Source organism: Mobula hypostoma, chromosome 9 (assembly GCF_963921235.1).
Source record: "Mobula hypostoma chromosome 9, sMobHyp1.1, whole genome shotgun sequence".
NCBI lineage: Eukaryota > Metazoa > Chordata > Chondrichthyes > Myliobatiformes > Myliobatidae > Mobula > Mobula hypostoma.
This window is the reverse complement of record NC_086105.1, coordinates 47,602,623-47,626,996: the sequence shown is the minus strand read 5'-3', so window position 1 is coordinate 47,626,996 and position 24,374 is coordinate 47,602,623. Positions and strand designations below refer to the sequence as shown.

The 24,374-nt window shown below is 39.4% G+C and overlaps 1 protein-coding gene across 3 annotated transcripts in view; it reads left to right on the top strand.

Moving 5' to 3' along the window:
- The window catches only part of ipo8 (importin 8), a 134,262-nt gene extending 110,140 nt beyond the window's left edge, over positions 1-24,122 (top strand). For 2 of the 3 annotated variants that reach the window (XM_063058236.1, XM_063058237.1), the window contains exons 19-25: positions 4,098-4,195; positions 5,272-5,367; positions 10,526-10,746; positions 13,271-13,476; positions 14,957-15,169; positions 15,864-15,980; positions 21,508-24,121. In XM_063058236.1, the coding sequence (XP_062914306.1) occupies positions 4,098-4,195; positions 5,272-5,367; positions 10,526-10,746; positions 13,271-13,476; positions 14,957-15,169; positions 15,864-15,980; positions 21,508-21,605 (1,049 nt within the window). In that variant the 3' untranslated portion in view covers positions 21,606-24,121. Of the gene's footprint in view, positions 1-4,097; positions 4,196-5,271; positions 5,368-10,525; positions 10,747-13,270; positions 13,477-14,956; positions 15,170-15,863; positions 15,981-21,507 lie in introns of all 3 variants that reach the window. The other variant, XM_063058238.1, reaches the window with a different exon arrangement.
- Positions 24,123-24,374: the final 252 nt, after the last annotated feature.

The window sequence follows — 24,374 nt, the reverse complement described above, 5'->3', positions numbered from 1 at the left end:
TGGATTAGTTGACAGTTTTCCTCTTCAGGCCTCAATAGCTGACAAAGGATTGATGGCCCAGTTGGAAAAATTAAATAATGCTTGGATAAATCTTACATTAAAAGTATGGCAGAAGGTGGTTAATTCATGTGGAATTAATAACATGCTAAAACTCTTTAGATGGTGTGCATATGATACCGAATTCCTTCCCAACAGAGGAGATAAAAGATTTGAGCTATGGATAAAGAAAGGTCTTACAACCTACCTCTCATTTATAGATAAAAGAGTATTACAAAGTTTCCAGATCCTGCAGGACAAACATGGCCTAGAACATAATGACTTTTTTAGGTACCTTCAAATACGAAACTATGTTAACCAGAGTTGTAGATATACAGACCTATCAACAGTAGAATTAGAATTTTTCAAGATTCTGAATTCGGCTTGCAGTTCAATACCTAGTAAATCAGTTTCTCGCCTATATAATGCACTCTCCCATGCTAAAAATGTAAATAGGCTGTATATTAAAGAGAAGTGGGAGAAAGAAGCGGGGTTGGTACTTTCAGAGGAGGCTTGGGGGGAAATCTGCAGCTTTCAATGGTCCTCGACTAATTCTTTGACTTGGAGAGAACATTGTTGGAAAAACATTATAAGATACTTCAAGACCCCATATCAGGAAAAATATAAAGATACAAATGTGATGTGTTGGAGAAGGTGCGGCTCTAAGGAGGCAAATCATTTTCATATTTTCTGGGATTGCCCTAAATTAAGTCTATTTTGGGAAGGTATTCATAGAACATTAGTTAAGGTACTTAGGTCCCAGATACCTCTGAACTTTGAGACGCTCTATTTGGGGCATGTATTGTTCCTTGAACAGAAGGAAGATATAAAGTTGCTGCAGGCCCTCTTAGCGGCAAGTAAGAAATCAATCACTAGAAAATGGCTAAATCCAATAACACCTACATTAGAAGATTGGTACGAAATTATCTTGGAAATATTTAAAATGGAAAAGTTGACCTACTCCCTGAGAACGCAAAAAGAAACATTTTATCAAATCTGGAATAAATGGATTGAATATATAACCCCAATGCGAGCAGACTTTAGATGACTCTCCCAATGATTTATATTGCTCTTCTCATCAACACAGTAATATTGCTAACGTAAGCACCCCTAGTCTAAATGTTTGTTGTTGTGTTTTTTTGGAAAATAGAGAATTAACACAAGTAAAGGGAAAGATTTGGGAAAGGGATAAAAAAAAATGAAAAAATTAAGTAAATAAGTACATAGGGATTGGATAATTATGTCTGCGGGCAGGAACAAGCACGAACAAATTGGGATATAAACACCTACAATGGTTGGTATATAGGCTTGTATGCAACATTTTGGACCAGTGGAAATGGTCCAGAAGGGTTGTATGGAAACTATTATTACCATTTTTGTTAACAACTAATTTCATTACTTAGCCTAATAGGTTAGATTTACCACAGTACATAATTATCTATTTAAATGTTTATTTTGCTTTTATATCATCTCAATGTGTACTTAAGAATGTATAAATAATTGTAGTTTTATACATATAAAAAAATGGAAAAGGTTATATGTGTGAAAAAAGTACATGATAATTGTGAACTCCTTATCCAAATAAAAATAAAATTAAAAAAAAACAAAAAAAAAGAATTTTATGTTCCAATGAGATTATTTCTGATCAACCTAAACTGAAAAGAGTTATCATCCCAGTTGATGAATTTGCCATCCCAAGATTCAATCTGGTGAATTTTCACTGTATTCCCTCTATTGACATAATTACAAATGCATTGTGATAGGCCATTCTGCCAGACTCCTATCAAAATCAGGCCCAGGATATTCTCTGCCCCCCCCCCCCTGTAGTTTGGCACAGGAGATTTTTAAACAGTCCTGACGAAGGGTCTCGGCCTGAAACGTCGACTGTACCTCTTCCTAGAGATGCTGTCTGGCCTGCTGCGTTCACCAGCAACTTTGATGTGTGTTGCTTGAGTTTCCAGCATCTGCAGAATTCCTGTTGTTTGAGATTTTAGAACAGTATTGTTTGTCACAGTATTAGTTGAAATATTAGTGGAAATATGACCACAAAGTGTCAGTGATTGTTCATACTATTATTATGCAAGCTAACAGTTAGTTAGATCAGGCATCATTTATGGAAATGAATAAACAGTTGATGATTCCATCCTATTCCTGAAGAAGGGTCACAGCCCAAAACGTCAATTGTTTATTCATTTCCATAGATGCTGCCTGACATCCTGAGCTCCTCCAGCACTTTGTATATGTTGCTTTGGATTTCCAGCATCTGCAGAATTTCTTGTGTTAGTTAGATCAGTTGACCCATATTTAAAAAAAAGATTTGTCATTGGTGGAGTTTGGAGAATGATTGTGTTTGCCAATTGGTAATGTATTTCTGAAGACTGTCACTTGGGTTTTCCCAGTGGAAAGGACTTGAAGTCGTTCCGGAGGACTGGAAGATTGCAAATGTCACTCCGCTATTTAAGAAGGGGACAAGGAAGCAAATAGGAAATTATAGACCTGTTAGCTTGATATCAGTGGTTGGGAAATTGTTGGAGTCGATTGTCAAGGATGAGGTTACAGAGTACCTGGGGGCATATGACAAGATAGGTAGAACTCAGCATGGATTCCTTAAAGGAAAATCCTGCCTGACAAACCTATTATAATTTTTTGAGGAAATTACAAGTAGGCTAGACAAGGGAGATGCAGTGGATGTTGTATATTTGGATTTTCAGAAGGCCTTTGACAAGGTGCCACACATGAGGCTACTTAACAAGATACGAGCCCATGGAATTACAGGAAAGTTACATACGTGGATAGAGCGTTGGCTGATTGGCAGGAAACAGAGAGTGGGAATAAAGGGATCCTATTCTGGTTGGCTGCCGGTTACCAGTGGTGTTCCACAGGGGTCCATGTTGGGGCCGTTTCTTTTTACATTGTACATCAACGATTTGGATTATGGAATAGATGGCTTTGTGGCTAAGTTTGCTGACGATACGAAGATAGGTGGAGGGGCCGGTAGTGCTGAGGAAATGGTGAGTCTGCAGAGAGACTTGGATAGATTGGAAGAATGGGCAAAGAAGTGGCAAGTGAAATACAATGTTGGAAAGTGTATGGTTATGCACTTTGGCAGAAGAAATAAACAGGCGGACTATTATTTAAATGGGGAAAGAATTCAAAATTCTGAGATGCAGCAGGACTTGGGAGTCCTCGTACAGGATACCCTTAAGGTTAACCTCCAGGTTGAGTCGGTGGTGAAGAAGGCGAATGCAATGTTGGCATTCATTTCTAGAGGAATAGAGTATAGGAGCAGGGATGTGATGTTGAGACTGTATAAGGCACTGGTGAGACCTCACTTGGAGTACTGTGGGCAGTTGTGGTCTCCTTACTTAAGAAAGGATGTGCTGACGTTGGAGAGGGTATAGAGAAGATTCACTAGAATGTTTCTGGGAATGAGTGGGTTAACATATGAGGAATGTTTGTCCGCTCTTGGACTGTATTTCTTGGAGTTTAGAAGAATGAGGGGAGACTTCATAGAAACATTTCAAATGTTGAAAGGCATGGACAGAGTGTATGTGGCAAAGTTGTTTCCCATGATGGGGGAGTCTAATACGAGAGGGCATGACTTAAGGATTGAAGGGCGCCCATTCAGAACAAAGATGCGAAGAAATTTTTTTAGTCAGAGGGTGGTGAATCTATGGAATTTCTTGCGGTGGAGGCCAAGTCATTGGGTGTATTTAAGGCAGAGACTGATAGGTATCTGAGTAGCCAGGGCATCAAAGGTTATAGTGAGAAGGCGGGGGAGTGGGACTAAATGGGAGAATGGATCAGCTCATGATAAAATGGCGGAGCAGACTCGATGGGCCAAATGGCTGACTTCTGCTCCTTTGTCTTATGGTCGTATGGTCTTATTGCTCAATAGTGAAGAAATTTGTAATTCACCATATGCTTAAAAAACACAGGTGGTGAAGGATATTGTGTGTTCAGATGAGAACTGGACAGTATTGTGTAGAGCTAACAAAATAAGAACAAATACAGCCACTATGTAAAACACTCATAGAAATTCTGATCATTTTGTTTTTCAGACATGATGCCTCTCTTGCATAATTATGTGACTGTAGACACAGATGCTTTTCTGTCTAATCCTAAAAATGTGGAGATCATATATAACTTGTGTAAAAAGGTAAGTTAGTAAAACCGGGTAATCCTGAAGAAAGATCTTTTTTTTTGTAGTTGTTTTCACTTTGTAAAGCATTGCAAAGTGCTTCATGGCCAATTAATTACTTTTGAACTCTAGTCGTTATTGTAAGGTATGAGCAGACAAGAGCCAATTTACAGAGAGATTACATAATAGCAGTAAGATTAATGACCATTTAGTCATTGGTGAAGTTGCTGTAGGGATAAATGTTAGTCACTGAATATACAGAGCTGCTTTCTCCTCATTACTGCCACAGAATCTTTTATGTCTACCTGAACAGATAATCTTAGCTTAATATCCCATAAAAATAGCACTTCTAAAAAGCTGTGGAAAAGGATGAATTAAAAGACATTCATACTGATTAAAATAGTGCTGGAGAATTAACAGGACAGAAAGCGAGTAATTACCGGGTCTGATTGAATCTCAGAGTATCAAAGAAGTATTATGTAAATTGAGGATTGCTTGTCAATGTCCAAAATTCTATATGTTATGGAATATAAAGTGGAGGTGGGAAATGCCTCCTTCTTATATAAAACAAATGAAGAAAGAGTGCAGAAGAGGTTTACCAAGATGCTGCGTGGATTAGAGGGCATGTGCTATGAGGAGATATTGGGCAATCTTGGTTTGTTTTCTCTGGGACGGCAGAGGCTAAAATGAGATCTGATAGAGGTTTATAAGATTATGAAGCTTAGACAGAGTAGACAGCCAGTATCTTTTTCCCAGGTTTGAAGTGTCTAATACCGAAGGTCATGCATTCAGGTAGAGGGGATAAATTCAAAGTTGACGTGCCGGGCAAGTTTTTTTACACAGAGAGTTGTGGGTGCCTGGTGTGATGGCGGAGGCAAACAACAATATGGGTGTTCTAGAGGTGCTTAAATGGACACGTGAATGTGAACTATATGGAAGGATATGGACTTTGTGTAAGCAGATGGAATTGGTTTGGTGGGCAGTTGATACTAATTTCATTAGTCAGACATTCTGGGCCAAAGAGCCCGTTCCTATGCAATACTGTTCTATGTGATGTCCTTTCAGAAAACTGATAACTGTTGTTGCATTTCTAGGTCCTGACAGGGGATGCAGGAGAAGATGCAGAGTGCCATGCTGCAAAGCTGCTTGAAGTGATCATTCTTCAGTGTCAGGGAAAAGGCATCGATCAGGTAATACAACAGAGCTACTTACATTCATCTTATGATAAAATGATTGAATTTCAAAAACAGGAGGCCAAAGTGACTGGCCAGTCAGTATCTCATTGCAGAGGTTTGATCAGCTTCTTTTAGATGGACTCAAACTTCCCATAAATTATGGAGATGATTAATTTAGTCATGGGTTTCTTTAGCACAAGATCAGCATGTTTGTGTGTAACAAGCTGAACAGGCTTGTATTCTAGTAATTCATTTGTATCCTCATACAAAAAATAGTTTCCCTGTCCATGCACCCATGGCATTCAGTGTCACAGAGTCCGTGAGGACCACAGTTTTGTACAATACCCTGTCTGGTTGTTATAATGTATTCACAAATATCTTGACTCATGCACTATGTGCTTGGACTGAAGATAGTACAAAGGGCCTGCCTGCTGCCCTGAACCAAGTTTAACCTGCTTTTTCTTGTAAATGTTGCTTAACTGTCTTGACGATACTCTTAACTTGTTCACTGCATCCAATTCAGAACCGGAATTTAGATGGTGTGAGTAAACAACTAATTATGATTCAGCTGTGATAGTCTGATTTCTTCAAAATGCATTGTTCTGCTCTTAAAAAATGTTTCAAGACAGAACATTTGAAGATTTGTGACTATATGAGCATGTATAAATAGAATTTGAGTTGTGTTTCAGCCCTTCAACAGCATGTGTTCTCAAGATGCAGGGAGCCATTTTTGCATTCATATGAAATTGACTTCGTCTGTTTGTAAAATTTGCAACCTTTTTCCTCATGATTTACCTTAAGTTGCAGCTCTTATGACTGTTAGTTGAAAACTAATTGATTCAGTGTGCAAGTCACATCTCTGCATCATTCTATATGCTTTTGATTTAAGATTTCAACTCTTGCTCTAAACTTAGCTTGTTTGTCAATCTTGCACCACTACACTCCCTTCCTGAAATGTTGTTTGCCATTAACAGTGCAAGTGCTCTGAACCTATCTTCTAAACACTGCTGTAATCCATAATGCCCATTAGGTTTCAGAGATGTTCTACTCAGTAATCTGTTGCTGTATCACTGTTGATTTTACTTTGGATTTTTTTCCTGCATTTATTGTTCTATCTTCCCTTCTGTGTTGGTTCAAGAGCAGTTACTTGAATTTCCATAGGTACCTCTGTCAAATGGTGACCCTGTCATGTGCAAGTCTGTGTCAGCAGAATATCTGACGGCAAAAGAAATTGCATTTGAAGCAAATCCTCCATTTACTTGACATCTACATATACATTTTCGAGAAGAAATGGAGATTAGAAAGGGTATTTTTCTCTCTCCTGGGTACTGACACTGAAAGTACTCTCACGGCTGAATTGGCTGGGAGCTATCTCAGCAGATTAAAAATTAAAGTGGAAACATTTTTGTATTACATTAGTCTTTACACTTAGTCATCAAACCTTGTAATGGGAGCTCAATGTTTCATTGCATCACAGAAATTGTAATCCAATATTCTATTCAATTGTTCATAATGTGTGTCATTATCCCCATGCTCCATTACAGTCTGTCAGGTGGGCCATTATCCCCATGCTCCATTACAAGCTGTTCAGGTGGGCCATTATCCCCATGGTCCATTACAATCTATTCAGGTGGGCCATTATCCTCGTGCTCCATTACAATCTGTTCGGGTGGGCCATTACAATCTGTTCAGGTGGGCCATTATCCTCATGCTCCATTATAATCTGTTCAAGTGGGCCATTATATCCATGCTTTATTACAATCTGTTCAGGTGCGTCATTATCCTTATGTTCCATTACAAGTTCAGGTAGACACAAAAAGCTTAGCGAAGACTTGGTTCAGAAATAGATTTTGTTACTGCCACTGGAAAACAAAATCATCAGTCTATGTGGGGTAGAACCATTTGTCCATGATAGTACTGGTAGAAATGATCACTACTTTGTGTTTTTGGAGTCAAAGTTCTCTCTTCTCACCCAGGACATCCTTGTTTATGTTGTTGGGGAACTACAGTTCATTATAGCCTCAAAACAGATTTGACAGCATCCTGGAACTCTAGACCATTATAACCAGCAGAAGTATATAGCTTCACCATGTATTGTAACCTTGTAAACTGGCATGTCCCTTATCCACCTATTAACACTGAGGTAAATCAAACTCTTGTTCAATAAAGAATGAAAACTTGCTGGCAGCAGCATTGGTGCACCCAAAAATGAAGTGTCTGCCTCATGAAGCTGCAACATAGGAGCATATGCCTACTAAACAGCAAAAACAATGCATTAATGAGAGCCCACAACCAACAAATCAGATGAAAGTTCTATATTCCTGCCAAGTGTCATCATATAAAGGGTGATGGACTATTAAATACTGACAGGATTCTGACTTGGAAATTCAATAGGCTGAATTCAGAATCAGAATCAGGTTTATTATCACCGGCATGTGTCGTGGAACTTGTTAATTGAATATACTCTTCAGTCTCTTGCTTGCTGTTTGTATTTTGCTTCAAACACTGAGCTGTAGACCTCATCACCGACTGGTCTAAATGTGGATCAAAGTACTGAATTGTTGTGTGATGGGCGGTCCTTCAGAGCAAGACAGTATATGACCTAATAAGGCATTAGTGACTTCTGTGAAGCTGAAGTTAATGGACATCGTGCAAGAAACAGATTGTAACTGCATATAATAAAATGATTTTGGTTGTTGGATGTCAATCATTCCAGCCCTTGGATATTGTTCCAGGAGCCCCTCAGGGTGGTATCCATCTTCATTTACCTTCAAGACATACCTTCCATCATAATGTTAGAGGTGGAGGTGATAGCTGAGGATCGCACCATGTTCTATTCCATTCATTCCTCTCAGCAAATACCTTCATGAGGAGCAATCAAAACACATTCAGGCATCAGTGGCAAGTACTATTTGTGCCACAATAAAATTCAGATTCAGATTTATTTATCATATATTGATGAAAACGTACAGTGAAATGCATCATTTGTGTGAACAACCATCACAACCTAGGGATGTACTAGGGCAGCCCACAAGTGTCGCCATACTTTCTGGTGCCAACGTAGCACATCCACAATGCTTGGCAGAGCAACATAGAAAATGAATATTGTCCCAACTTCCACCCTGCCCTCAAATTTACTTGGTTCATTTCCGACACTTCCCTCCCCTTTCTCGATCTTACTTTTTTTACCTCTGGAGACAGCATATCCACTGAAGTCTATTATAAACCCACAGACTCTCACAACTACCTGGACTATATCTCTTCCCACCCTGTTACTTGTAAAAACGCTATCCCCTTCTCTCAATTACTTTGTCTCCACTGCATCTGCTCTCAGGATGAGGCTTTTCATTCTAGAACACTCCTTTTTCAAAGAAAGGGGCTTCCCTTCCTCCACCGTCAATGCTACCCTCAACCGCATCTCTTCCTTTTCACGCACATCTACCTTACCCCTTCCTCCCTCCACCCTACGAGGGATAGGGTACCTCTTGTCCTCACCTACAACCCCCAACCCCACCAACCTCTGCGTCCAGTATATAATCCTCTGAAACTTCCGCCATTTCCAACAGGATCCCACCACCAAGTACATCTTTCCCTCCACCGCCCCCCCCCCACTTTCTGCTTTCCACAGGGATTGTTCCCTATGCGACTCTTTTGTCCATTCGTCCCTCTCCACTGATCTCTCTCCTGGCACTTATCCTTGCAAGCAGAACAAGTGCCACCCTACCCCTACACCTCCTCTGTCACTACCATTCAGGGCCCAAAACAGTCCTTCCAGTTAAGGCGACACTTCATATGTGAGTCTGTTGGAATCATCTACTGTGTCCAGTGCTCCCAATTTGGCCTCCTGTATATCGGTAAGATCTTACATAGAATGGGAGATCACTTCGATGAGCACCTGTGCTCTGTCGGCCAGATAAAGTGGGATCTCCCAGTAGCCACCCATTCTAATTCCACTTCCCATTCCCATTCCGATATGTCCATCCATGGCTTCCTCCACTGTTGTGATGAGGCCACTGTTGGAGGAGCAACACCTTATATTTCGTTTGGGTAGCCTCCTGCTGGATGACATGAACATCGATTCCTCAAACTTCCGGTAATGTTCCCTGCCCTACCTCTCCATCATTTGCCATCCCCTTTTCCTTCTCTCACCTTATCTCTTTGCCTGCCTATTGCCTCCCTATGGTGATCCTCCCCCTTTTCTTTCTTCCATGGTCTTCTGTCTCTTTCACCAATCAACTTCCCAGCTCTTTACTTCATCCCTCCCTCTTCAGGTTTCACCTATCACCTTGTGTTTCTCTCTCCCCTCCCTCACCTTTTAAATCTACTCCTGTTTTTTTTCGCCAGTCCTGCCGAAGGGTATTTGACCTAAAACATCGACTGTACTCTTTTCCATAGATGCTGCCTAGCCTGCTGAGTCCTTCCAACATTTTGTGTGTGTTGCTCGGATTTCCAGTATCTGCAGATTTTCTCCTGTTTATAAATGAATCATGTTGACTTCTAGATAAGAAAAAAGCCAACTCCCTCTCCTTGGCATATATTTTTATTGCCAAGCCCCAAACGATGAATATCCTGAGAGTCGTCATTGTACAGAAGCTCAAAGGAACCACTTTGTATATAAAAAAAAATGATTGAAGAGCAGATCTGATGTTGGGCATCCAGCAGCAAATGACTTCTCTCCTGATGCTCTGAAGTCTTTCCAATATCTTCAAGGTAGAAGTCAGGTGTGTGATAAAAATCATTTTCAACTGGGTCTGCCCAACTAGCCACCTATTCCACACCCTGATCAGTTATTTTCTTCACAATGGCTGAAGGCTATGTCATTGTCAAGTTGTCATTGACAGTTTCACATCCAAGCTCATTGTAATCCACAGCAGTCCATACAAACCATTCAGAGAATCCCTGCTGAGTCACGCATCCTTCAGCCCTGGAAATGGATCACAATTACTTCATCATTACCTGGTCTAAACCCTAAATTCTCTTGCCGACTGGTCTGGAAGTTTCTCCAATGGAAGGATTGCATCAGTTTGGGAAGGAGCTTGTCAGTTACTATTCAAGGGTATATAGAGATGGGAATGAACGTTGGTCTTGCTAGTGATGCCCAGACCATGAAAAAAATTGACTTTGAATACCCTGATTTCTGGGCCTATAAATAGCTGTTTTTTTCCCTCATTAGTGTATTCCCTTGTTCGTTGAAGCAGTCCTGGAACGATTAACGCGTGGAGTTAAAACAAGTGAACTTCGGACCATGTGTCTCCAGGTGGCCATTGCAGCACTTTATTACAGCCCCATGCTGCTTGTGAATACCTTGGAAAACATTCGCTTTTCGCACAGTGCAGAGCCAATCACAGCACAGTTTATTAATCAGTGGATGAATGACACAGATTGTTTTCTTGGGTAAGTGATCAAGGTACTTCATTACGGACCCTTCTCAAATCCCAACATGAGATTGAGCACTCAGAGGCCAATGTCGTAGATTTTGTAAACATTTTCTCAATGTAATATGCATTTGCACAAGATGCATTAGTAAACTTACAGTTAAAGAAATTGCAATGTTTAACATCTCAGTGTGGAAAGGACATGCAAGTCATTGATAAATTGAGGCAGATGGACAGTTGCAAGAGATCACAGGTGGCTTGCACTTGTGACCAAGCTGCTTCTTTCAAAGTGGCCTGTGGTGCAGTTATCTGCTGATTGGCCTTATTGCTGGTGAGGCCCAAGACAGCACAGACAGCCATCAAATCTGCTGGAATGGGTTTGTTGGCTATGGAAATAGGCTCTAGGTTCTGGCTGCCAGAATTCACATTTACATTGAATGTTTGTGGCTCTTTGGTACTAAGGATGTTTCAAAATCTCCCATTATGGAATACAGTTGAAAAATTATAGTTATGACAGAAAGCTTTTAAAAATTAAAAGACAGCAAAGCATGCAGGTCACTGAATATACTGAAGAAGATAGATGCCTAACAAAAGGAATCATATGATATGGAGAGAGAGTGAGAATATAATATGGAGATAATGGATTATATTGAATGGCAGAGCAGGCTTAAAGGCTGAATCATCTACTCCTACCTCTGTTTCACACTAATCCTAATCCTACTTGACTTTTATCCCAACAGCTAATTACTTCCATTGATTTCAATGAGACCTTTGTACCTGCACCGGGTAAATCAAGCTCTGACGACACATTGTCTCCTGCTTGGGAACTGGAAAAGCTGTGGGCACCTGTGTTGTCCTGTTGGACTCCTGGAGGGGTCTACCAAGTGTCCTATGGCCAATGGCTGGAAGGCACCCTGCTGTCTGATAGTTATGAAAGAAACTTTGATAATTGTGCTGCAGCCTGGAACTGCTCACTTACAGGTGCATCTGCCAACAGATTTCTGCAGATCCATGCAGAAAATATGCCTCACATTTGTTTTCGTCGTAGATCTACAGGAATTATTGTTGAGGTAGAGAAATGATTGCTATGGCAAAAGCAGATATTGAGACTTAAGCAGAGAAAGCTAGGAGATGGTCCAGGGCATGTTTTTAAGTAAAGGAGAAAAAAAGAAAAATATGTTTGTTTAAAAAATACAGCAGATACCTTTGTGTATTGTGCAATTCTTTAAATGACTGCAATGAAACAGACTCTCCTACAAATCCTTTGGGGCCTGGAGACATGACCTCTCATAATTCGCCTGGGCTTAGCAATTGGGGTTCCCATGATGTTCATGAATTCTGTGCAACTGAAAGAAATGAACAGAATGGATGACTTGGGTGATTAGAGTGTCTGTCAGAGTGCCAATAATGGCAAGGTGAAGGTTAGCTTGGAAAGTCAATGAACTTCAGGTTCAGTTGTGACTTTTAACAAACCCTCAACAGTCATCATAGTTAAGGCTGCTGGAATATTTGTTTCTTAACCATACTGTGTTTTTGAAATATACTATTCTTAAGTTTGGGTGTTTAGTATATTAATCAGGAGTAAGCCACGTGGTATTTCAGATTTATATATTTGCAGTGTTTTGATCCCTATACTGGTAGTTCCACTCTAATTAAGTAAGGTGGAATATCAGCAATGATATTATTAAAAGATGGAACAGGCTCAATGGATCGATTGGGCTATTCATGCTTTTATTTATCTTCAGTGCAAACCAAGAAAATTATTTTATAAATACCAGAGATTCTGCAGATGCTAGAAATTATTTTATATTGATTCTATCATAGTTAATTTGAGACTTTTACCGTGCCCATGGTCTGTTCTTATCAAATTATGGTATTGCTTTGCGCTGCTGTAACTATATGTCATAATTATATGGTTTTTGTCAGTTTTTCAGTTGGTTTGTCATGTGTTTCTGTGATATCATTCTGGAAAAACATTGTATCATTTCTTAATGCATGCATTACTAAATGACAATAAAAGAGGACTGCGTGTCCTCATAATCTAATCTAATCTAATTTTTGACAGTCTTTAATTATGATATGTCACTATTATAATTAAAAGGGCACCACGTAGCGGAGCTAATAGCACAACGCTTCTACAATGTTGGAGTTCAATTCTGGTGCCATCTTTGAGGAGTTCGTATTTTCTTCCCGTGTGTGTTTGTGTGCTCTGGTTTTCTCCCACAGTCCAGAGATGTACCAGTTAGTGGGTTCATAGGTCATTGTAAAATTTCCTGTGATTAGGCTAGGGTTAAATCGATGGGTGCTGGGTGGTGTGGCTCAGTGGGCCAGAAGGGCCTTTCCATGCTGTATCGCTAAATAAATAAATAAAATAACTAAAATTGAGGATCAGAAGACTTTGGTACCAGAGAATTCATTGCCCTCTTTTTTTTCATTCTTTGATTCCTTTCAGTAATATTAATCTAAACAAATTTGAATGCAAGATGTGTTATGTTTACTAGAACTGGTTAAAAGTTCTGACATAATTACTCTTTTATTGCTAGGCTTCATGATCGGAAAGTCTGTATTATTGGTCTAAGCACACTAATGGAAATGCAAAACAGACCTGAAGCAGTGGATGCTGTAGCTGCTCAAATTCTGCCCTCATTACTACTCCTCTTTCTTGGCCTCAAGCGAGCCTATGCAAGCAAAGTTACCAATGAGCAGAACGAGAATGGTGAAGAGGAAAACGAGGATGCTGAAGAAAATGGTTTGTCCTTTTCAAACTATGCATTTAGTTTTCCACTGAACCTTGACTCTTCTGTGATTTCATGCTAATGTACACTCAGTAGCCACTTTATTAGGTACACCTGTAGACCTCATTAATGTATATAACACATCAGCTGATCATGTGGCAGCAGCTCAGTGCATGAAAGCATGCAGACATGATCAAGAGGTTGAGACCAAACATAAGAATGGGGAAGAACTGTGATCTCAGTGACTTTGACTGTGGAATGATTGTTGATGCTAGATGTGGTGGTTTGAGTGTCTCAGAAACTGCTGACCTTTTGGGATTTTCAGGAACAAAAATATCTAGAGCTTACAGAGTATGGTGTGAAAAACAAAAGGCATCCAGCAAGGAGCAGTTCTGCAGATGAAAATGCCTTGTTAATGAGAGAGGTCAGACTAGTTCAGGCTGACAGGAAGGCGACTGTAACTCAAATAATCACGCATTCCAACAATAGTATGCAGAAGAGCATCTCTGTGTGCACAACATGTTGAACTTTGAAGTCTACAGACAACAGCAGCAGAAGACCACAGACATACACTCCGTGACCACTTTATTAGGTACAGGAGGTAACTAATAAAGTAGCCACTGAGTGTAGTTGATCAAATTTCCTTACAAATTTTCTTCCTACTTCCTAAGAGTTGACTGGTAGGTGACAGTTCCACACGAGTTTGTTTTCTCTGGTATGTTGTGCATTAGGCTACAAGTTAATATACAATTGTTTGCATTGGCTGGGAGGAATGCAGCTAAAATTGATAATACAGTTACATCCACACTGTGCTTTGTATCCGGAGTTGTTCAATAGCTTCACTTTGGAGAGGCAGAAGCTTACAGGAAATAGAATTGTTTTATAGTTTTGACAGGATTTGGGCATAAGCTTTAAACAAGTAATGGTAGTGAGACTGAAAGGCATGGCATCAAACTAAAAGAAAAAGATGCCAAAAGCTATTTACTTTCTAATAAGGCTGGTGAACTGTGAAATATTTCTTTCATACAGTCCTGTGCAATTGTGTTGTGTGTGTGTGTGTGTGTGTGTGTATTGAGAGCGCCCACTCTCACCATTCCCAACATACTTTGCTCTTGCCTGATTTATAAACTCACTCTCCGCTCCACATGGATTATTACAGTACTGTGCAAAAGTTTCACACACGAGCTGTTCGTTCTCGCTCTCTCTCTCTCACTCTCCCCCTCTCCCCACTCCCCCACTCTCACGCAACTCAACTCAACTCGATTCGTCTCAGTCACTCTCTTCCCCACACCCCCGGCCGAGATCAGTCATAAAAATTAGGAAACAAAATTTGGATCTCATTAAAGGCTGCTTTGTAGTTTAATGGCTGAGCAATTGGTTGAAGTCTTTATCAAAAAGCTCTTGTATTAATATTTTCATATCCGGTTCAATTATTCCAAAAATAGGCATTAGATAAATATATTTTCTTTCTTAAAAAGGAGTTTTCAATTTCAGAAGAGATTCCGAGTGATGAAGATGACATTCGCGAGGCAGGTCAGCAGTACCTGGATATGCTGGAGCAACACCAGACAGAGGAAGATGATGATGACGATGATGATGAATGGGATGAAGATGGGTTAGAAGAAACTGCTCTGGAAGGTTTCTCGACGCCTTTAGATGAAGATAGCAATGTTGATGAATATCAGATTTTTACATCTGCTCTATTAAGTATGTTTGCATTCAATGCACACATCCATATGCCAATATTGAAACTGGTTTCTTTAATAACCATTTAATTGTATAATTTATTTAAGTATGAAAGTTAATATATATAAACTTATAGATTATTTCTAAACTATTTTGAACTATTGTGGATTATTTTCTTGGGTCAGGATACCAGATCAATCCAACATAAGTAAAAATAAAAGCTCAAGGTCTATTGTCTGTAAGGGTAATGACTGACATTTCAAGAACTGAAGACATCACTGTTACACAAATGCCTGTAAGCAATGATACTGTGATATTTTCATTATTTAAATGTTGTCACAGAGGAATTCAGAGGGAACAGTTACAGTAGCAAGTACGTTGCCATTTCCATCATACCTCTATACAGCTGACACTGTAGTGCTACTGAGAAAAAGGGAAATAAAGACCCAATATTTGCAAAATATGGTGATTCTGTGTTTCTGCAGAAAATCACATTTTGTTGGTCCATTCCATTAAAATTTGAATGGCTTAGAAATAGGATAGAACAATTTAAAACAATTTCAGTAGTTGACTTCCCTTTTGAAAACGTTAAGCGATGTATGTATAACAGTACTAACTTGTATTGTGTCAATGTATGCATTGCAGTCTTAGAAAGGTGCATTTACAGACATGTAAGATTTCTGTGCTCTACTTTCTGGGGTTGCTTTCTGTTAAGGAATACAGAGTGTGGATGCTGCCTGGTACCAAACTCTCACTGCCCCTTTGAGTGAGGACCAGAAGAAACAGTTGCAGGAGATCTTCACGCTGACAGAACAGAGGAAAAATGCAGCAGGTTAGTGCTAAACATACGGGTCAATATTCTTTAAGTGGAAACGGCACCAGTGAATATGTTCAGATTTTGGCATATTCCTCGCTTTATCTTACCTGCAGTACTGGTATTCACCTGTTGATGTCACTAGGGGACTGGCATGTCCTCTGAATATCAGCGGAACCAATATTATAACATATATATTTTTAGTTCAAATTATTCATTGGAAGCATTCAAATTATTAATTTAAATTAATGTGCATGCCTCTGCCACATGCAGCAAAATTGCTCAAATTGCATTTTAGTTTTGAACAAAAAGTTGAAACTTGAGTATATAGAACAAAAATATCCCCGTGACTTATCACTAGTTGTATTCCACATGAGTATATTTCCCTACCAACAGGCACCCATTTTGTTTTCTGTCATGGTTTTATCGTAGGATTTTGTGAATAAAACATGCAAGAGTTGTTTTATGTGCTTAATAAAAGCCGTAGCCCTGTACTTTCATTACTAACAAACCAAAAGCGGTCGCCTTACACTGACATTATTACGTCTTACACTGACTGTCTCTTAAAGTAAACACTACAACTCTTAATAGTTTCTATTATGAACAATGTATATCATCTGTCATCCATATTACCCTATAGTATAACTTCCCCTTAAAACTGTCTACTAGCCTCAACTTTTCTATATGCTTGCTTCATCCATAAAGAAATTGTATGCTGTTTCTAACAAATTTGCCATGTCATGACCGAAAATTTAGCCTGCAAGTTAATATCCAGCATCAGTGAAAATAATAAGTATGTGAAATGTGAGATTTGAAACAGAAGATGGCGCTGGTGATATACAGCAACATTTTACTGGCAGCTAACAAAATTACTAACTATTCTAAATATAGTTTTTTTGGACTGCGATCACCGTAATCCTGTATTTTCTCCTTGGGAGTTGTGCTTTTGAACCATCTGAATGATCTGGCCTTTTTGCGGCATTCTGAAGGAATTGGTGAACTGGATTTGTGAGAATGCAGTTACAGCCATGTCGGCCATTGCTGGTACAGACTTCAGACCAGATTGAAGCTTCAGGCAGAATTGAAGAGGTGGAGCCCAGCGCAAGAGTGAAAACGAACTGATGTTCAAGCTGATTTAAGCACTGAGCCAGATTAAAAAGATTAAGGCGTCACGCTGAGGATGGAGGACAAACGGCTGATCAGCTCACTACTCCGGGTCATCCAGGACCTGAGCCTGTCCCATCTGCCTGCATCTGACCAATCTCCCACTCTTCTCGCTACTACCAACAGTTGTGAGGTGCAGTAATCTTGACTGGCTGCACTTGCCTTAGGGCTGAACTGGCTCCACGGCTGTGGACTCACTTTTGGGTCTCTGCGGATCCTGTGCTGAGTGTTATTTATTCACTTCTTAATTGTTTGCATGATTTGTTCTTTTTATCGCATATTGGATGTTTGATGGTTTTTATTGTGTGGGTTTTTTTGTGGATTCTATTCTGTTTCTTTGTTTTGTGGCTGTCTGCAAGAAAATGAATCTCAAGGTTGTGTATGGTATACATACTTTGATAATAAATGTGCTTTGCACTTTGAACATTAAAGAGAGCAGGGCTGGTATTCAAATGAAACTAAAGTAGACTTGCATTGTGCAGCTTAATTTTCTTAACAGCCGCCTTGTTTTCTTTGCTTTGATTTTTGCAAAATTTGGTTCAGAGTATCTTTTTCTGAGGAAAGGATTGACAGTAATAGCACGAGTTACTGACATTCTTGTGTCTTTTATTGTGATAGTAGCCAGAATACTTTTTTTGAATCTGTCTGATCTTCACACATTGACGAGCATTATTCTTAAATATTTATTGCATCCTTAATGTTAAAATGACAGGAAAGGTTTGATGTGAAAGATTTAGTTCATGCAATTTTCATAGCAAGGCAAGCATTTTACACAATGTTCTATAGAAAGTGTGTGCAATCCTGGTGGGAAAACACCAAGCAAAGTCCTGCATTTCTCTTCCTTTGACTTTTGTGTAAACTCTTAAGTTTCATCTAGATGCCTTAAAACAAATGTCAACAATTCTCTTTAACTTATATATTGTATTCCAAATCCTATGACACAATTATTTACAATCATCTTGACTCCCACTTCATAGTACTAATGACAGAGAGGTAGGATAGACCCGATGAAACACAGCTGGAAGCAAATCTAGAAACACATCTTCATTTTATGTTTCAAATAAATCATTACTTGATGACTTAAAAAAAAATCATCTTGACTCCCCTGCTGAGTCTGGAAAGCAAGTGTAAGCCATACACTGGATCTGGACAAGCTAGAAAGATGGGCTAGAAAATGGTAGGTGGAACTTAATGCAGACAAGTGTGAGGTGTTGCATTTTGGGAGGACCACCTAGGGTGGGTCTTACATGGTGAGCAGTAGGGTACTGAGGAATGCAGTAGAACAGAGCAATGTGGGAATACAGATCCGTAATTACTTGAAAGTGATGTCACGGGTAGAGAAGGTTGTGAAGAATGCTTTTGGCACATTGGCCTTCATAAATCAATATATTGAGTACAGGAGTTGGGGTGTTATGTTGAAATTGTAGAAGACTTTAGTAAGCCTACTTTGGAGTATTTGGTCACCTACCTACAGGAAAGATGTAAATAAGATTGAAAGAGTACGGAGAAAATTGACAAGGATGTGGCTGGGATTTGAGGACCTGAGTTATAGGGAAAGGTTGAATAAGTTAGGACTTTATTCCCTAGAATGTAGAAGATTGTTGGGAGTTTTGATAGAGGTATACAAAATTATGAGGGGTATAAATAAGGTAAATGCAAGCAGGCTGTTCCCACTGAGCGTGGGTGCGGATACAACAAGTGGTTATGCGTTAAGGATGAAAGGTGAAAAGTTTACGGGGAGCATGAGGGGAACTCAGGGTGGTGAGAGTGTGGAATGAGCTGACAGCGCAAGAGATGGATGCAAGTTTGATTTCAACATTTAAGAGGAATTTGTATTGATACATGGATGAGAGGGCTATGATCCGAGTGCAGATCACCGGGACAAGGCAGATTATTGGTTTGGCATAGACTAGATGGGCCAAAGGGCCTGTTTCTGTGCTGTAGTGTTCTGTGATGCATCATCATTGAGGCCGGGAGAGGTTCCGGAAGATTGGAGGGTTGTGGATGTTGTTCCCTTATTCAAGAAAGGGAATAGGGATAGCCCAGGAAATTATAGGCCAGTGAGTCTTACTTCAGTGGTTGGTAAGCTGATGGAGGAGATCCTAAGAGGCAGGATTTATGAACATTTGGAGAGGCATAATATGATTAGTCAGCATGGCTTTGTCAAAGGCAGGTCGTGCCTTATGAGCCTGATTGAATTTTTTGAGGATGTGACTAAGCACATTGATGAAGGTCAAGCCGTAAATGTAGTATATATGGATTTTAGCAAGGCATTTGATAAGGTACCCATGCAAGGCTTATTGAGAAAGTAAGGAGGCATGGGATCCAAAGGGACATAGCTTTGTGGATCCAGAACTGGCTTACCCACAGAAGGCAAAGAGTGGTTGTTGATGAGTCATATTCTGCATGGAGGTCGGTGACCAGTGGTGTGCCTCAGGAATCTGTTCTGGGACCCCTGCTCTTTGTGATTTTTATAAATGACCTGGATGAGGAAGTGGAGGGATGGGTTAGTAAATTTCCCAATGACACAAAGGTTGGGGGTGTTGCAGATAGTGTGGAGGGCTGTCAGAGGTTACAGCGGGACATTGATAGGATGCAAAACTGGGCTGAGAAGTGGCAGATGAAGTTCAACCCAGATGTGTGAGGTGGTTCATTTTGGTAGGTCAAATATGATGTCAATATAGTATTAATAGATAGATAGATAGATAGATATACTTTATTAATCCTGAGGGAAATTTGGTTTCGTTACAGCCGCACCAACCAAGAATAGAGCGTAAATATAGCAATACATAAAACCCCAACAATCAAACACTAAAATGCAAACTATGCCAGATGGAAAATAAGTCCAGGACCAGTCTATTAGCTCAGGGTGTCTGACCCTCCATGGGAGGAGCTGTGGTAAGGCTCTTGGCAGTGTGGAGGATCAGAGGGATCTTGGGGTCCGAGTCCATAGGACACTCAAAGCTGTTACGCAGGTTGAGTCTGTGGTTAAGAAGACATACGGTACATTGGCCTTCATCAATCGTGGGATTGAGTTTAAGAGCCGAGAGGTAATGTTGCAGCTATATAGGACCCTGATCAGACTCCACTTGGAGTACTGTGCTCAGTTCTGGTCACCTCACTACAGGAAGGACATGGAAACCATAGAAAGGGTGCAGAGGATATTTACAAGGATTGGGGAGCATGCCTTATGAGAATAGGTTGAGTGAACTCGGCCTTTTCTCCTTGGAGTGACGGAGGATGAGAGGTGACCTGATAGAGGTGTATAAGATGATGAGAGGCATTGATTGTGTGGATAGTCAGAGGCTTTTCCCCAGGGCTGAAATGGCTAGCACGAGAGGGCATAGTTTTAAGGTGCTTGGAAGTAGGTACAGAGGAGATGCCGGGGTTAAGTTTTTTACGCAGAGAGTGGTGACTGCGTGGAATGGGCTGCTGGCGGTGGTGGAAACGATAGGGTCTTTTAAGAGACTCCTGGATGGCTACATGGAGCTTAGAAAAATAGAGGGCTATGGGTAAAGCCTAGGTAGTTCTAACGTAGGGACATGTTCGACACAGCTTCGTGGGCCGAAGGGCCTGTATTGTGTTGTATGTTTCTATTTTTTCTAGAAAGGGGTAATATCTTGGAAATTGCAGAAAATAAATTATTTTAAAATTGTATTATGAAGCTAGTTCATGTTATGCACTTTCAATTTTTAAGAAATGGGTTATGAAAGACCATAGGAAATTCAAATGTAATTATTTTAGATATCACTAACAACAGCTTAGAAAACTTCCATTGCAGTAGTTTGTAGATCAATGTGCAATCCTTTAAATGACTAAATTTTAAAAATTTTCTTCTTCAGTTTCTTTGATTACACATTGGGGGTATCCAAGGTTAAAAGTAAGCAACATACATGAGCTTATCTATTTTATACACATTTATTGGAGGCAAACTGTAGGCTGAGATTACTCACCATTAAGCAAACAGTGGACGTGCTGATGATGTGGATTTGTGATGTTTCAGACTGCCATTAAAAGTAGACTGAATCAAACCGTGAAATCTTTTTGAATGATTATATTCTTTTTGTGCATATGGTTTTAAGTCTAGACCAATGCAATGTTCACAGTGACATTTTGTAAGAAAACTGTATTCTCCATTTGTTACACATTTCCTCCTACATCCCAAGTATGAGTGGGTTGTAAGGTGAACTGACCACTGTAAATTTCCCCATGTGTGTTGATGTGCTGGAATCTGAGGGGAGTTGATGGGAATGGAAAGAGAATGAAAAATAGGATGAATGTAGGATTAGTGTAAGTAGATGTTTCATGATTGGAGCTGCTGATGGGCCAAAGGACCTGTTTCTGTGCTGTATGGCAATGACTTTCTTTTATTCTTTCTTAGAATCCAAGAAAATTGAAGGACAAGGTGGCTACAAGTTTGACATGACTACACCAGTCCCAACAATGTTCAGTTTTGGAGCAACTCCAGGGGGCAACTGAACATGGCATTTTCTTAAAATTCAGGGCATCATGGAGAAAAATCTTTCATCCATCATTATGGAAGCTGTTGAGAGACCTTCGGGATTAGAGTCGAACTCTTCCAGCGCTGGATCTCCACTCAATTATCATTTGAGAGTTTTGTCAGTTTCTTTACTTTTCTCTCAAACTGAGTGAAAATCATCTGCCCTCCCCCCTCTGCAGGCAGTATGGAGAAAGGTTTGGTTGGCCACCACCTCTCAGGTTCCCAATACACAAGCATTTGACGGGTTAATACAGATACATAGTGCCTTCTGTCGCACGTCGATTGCCTCAGATTTTAGTTTGGAAAGAAGTAGCATGATTTTAAAGAAAAGTAACCATTTTTTTAAATATTTACCAGAGATTTAAAACAAAATCTGTTTATTCCAGCTCTGCTATTTTTAAATTTCTGTGTGGTAACTATTTTAACATTTAAAATATTTATCCTTGGTATAAACCTCTAGGTTTCTGTGGTTTATGATGGCAGTGGTAGCCTAAAATTAAAGAAATTGCAACTTTAGAAAAGTGGAAATTCACAACTCAGACTTGGAGGACACTAACAATTCCTTTTATCTGAAAGGGGAGGCAGATTTTAATCACTGTGCACAGTGGAAAATTATCAATTTTCTGGCAGTATGTTTAACTATTGAATAGAATTCAGGAGAACTTTAGATTTTAGGATGCAAATTATTTTCTTGTTTATGTTATATAAAGTATCGAATGAATGCCCAACCAAGTAAAACAGTTGTCACCACTGGTTACTGTACTTTTACATCAGTTCTTTGAGAGAGCTTGTGAGCTTTCATTCTCAGCTGTTAGATGCCTCAATAAAGCCTTTGGTTGAGCACATATTTGTCCAAATGCATTTTGTTTTGAAACTTAGTGACCATTGATATGGTGCATGTCATTGTGAAGCTTCAAGTAAGCAAAGAGAAAGGAAACATTAACTCTGTTTCTTTAACCGTAGATGCTGCCTGACCTGATTCTTTCCAGAATTTTATGTTTTTATTTTAAGAATCTGAGGTCTGTGGTATGCAGTATGAAGGAAATTGCCAATGGAATGGTTACACATGAATTCATGCAGTTATGATAGATTAGTTCTGAATCTTAAAGGTGATTGAATAATTTCAATATAAATTTTCTTCCAACTTTTTAGAAAGTAATCAACAATGATTAAACTCAGAAACTCCAGTAAATCCAATTTCTCAAGATCAGAAGTATTCAACAAAGGTGAAAATCAAGGAAGTATGTGATGAGAAGTCAGAATACAATGGGCTTCAAACGTATGCTGATTCTGAAAATAATTACCCCATTAGAGTATTCATGAACGTATCCAAGCTGAAACCTTGTACATTGTGGGTTATTTAGTTTAGTTAAGACAAATCAGACTTGATGCAGTGAAGCAAATTTGCTTTATTTTGCTTGTTGACATTACTATCCACCTTGAGCTAGGCATCATATAGAAAGTATTAAATCACAAATCTTCAGAGTTATTGATGCAGCATTTTTGTCTTTCCAAATTATTCAAAGCCTGGGTTGATTTGCATTGTCTCTCATTAAATTCAAACAATGTATTATGGAATGCTGTCATATATGTTTTCCTTCCATTTTACGTTTTTTATAATGAAACAGCAATTTCTGTTGTACTTGCACAGTGCATAATTGTATTTCTACTTCCTGGTTTCTTGAAATTTCACCAAAGTTTTAAGAAAAGTTCATCTTGGTTTCTGGTTAAGTGTGTGTCGGGTGATCTGTGGTTGGCACTAGGAATGGGTCTAGATTGGTTTTTCTTCTGCATTTAGAGTTGGGGTGAATTGGCAGGCAAGTGAAAAAGAGTATCTTACAGTGGAAAAATGGGACTGATGGGATAGTTCTGAGAGACCGGAGGCTTGATGGGCTTACTGGCCTCTTTCTGCTTCATAAGAAAATATGAAAATAAAGAGAATTGTTGATTGAAGAGAAAACAGCCTTGTTGATCTGTGCTAACGGAGATCAATTGACAGTATAAAATAAAAGCAAAAAAGAAGGCACTGCGTAGTGTGAAATTATAGGTAATGTTCCTGAAATTGAGTTGAACATAACTAAACATGAAACATGTAATTATCAGAGATGGATAATAAATTATCACAGCTGCTCATTTTCTTCTTATGTAATTAATACACTCCTGTGAGACTTTGATTGACTGATGCACTTCCTTAAATGTTCAAAATGTTGGCTCCCAAAGACTTCTGTATGAGGTGTGTATGTAGTTGTCAATGGCCAAAAGTGCTTATCGAGAATTCATTATTCTTGATTTGTATTACTGACCTGTCATGGTACATTATTTAATTGAATGGCCTAACAGTGGATTACTCAGTAGCAGCTATTAAAGAAACCAATTTTGAATGTCAAAACATAACTGGTGTCTTTATTCAGCAGTTAGAACTCAACCTCTTCGGTTAAATGAAGCTACTTTGTAGCATTACTGAGCAAATAATTTACTTTTTCCCCCAAAGATACTTTATTTGTAAAATTGCAAATGTATAATACAGGACATCCATCTGTCATCCTTCAACGTGCAATCCTCGTATTTACTTACTACATTCACATTGTTAACAGGGTATAAGGTTTTCATTGCCAAACATTTCATTAGCAATATGCCTGAGAAACTATTTCAGAGGGCCAGCAATGAGAGGATCCCAAACTGTGGCATTTCTCTGGCAGTCTTCACTATTCCCTCATCATGTAGTCCTGCACCTCAGGTTGTGCCAG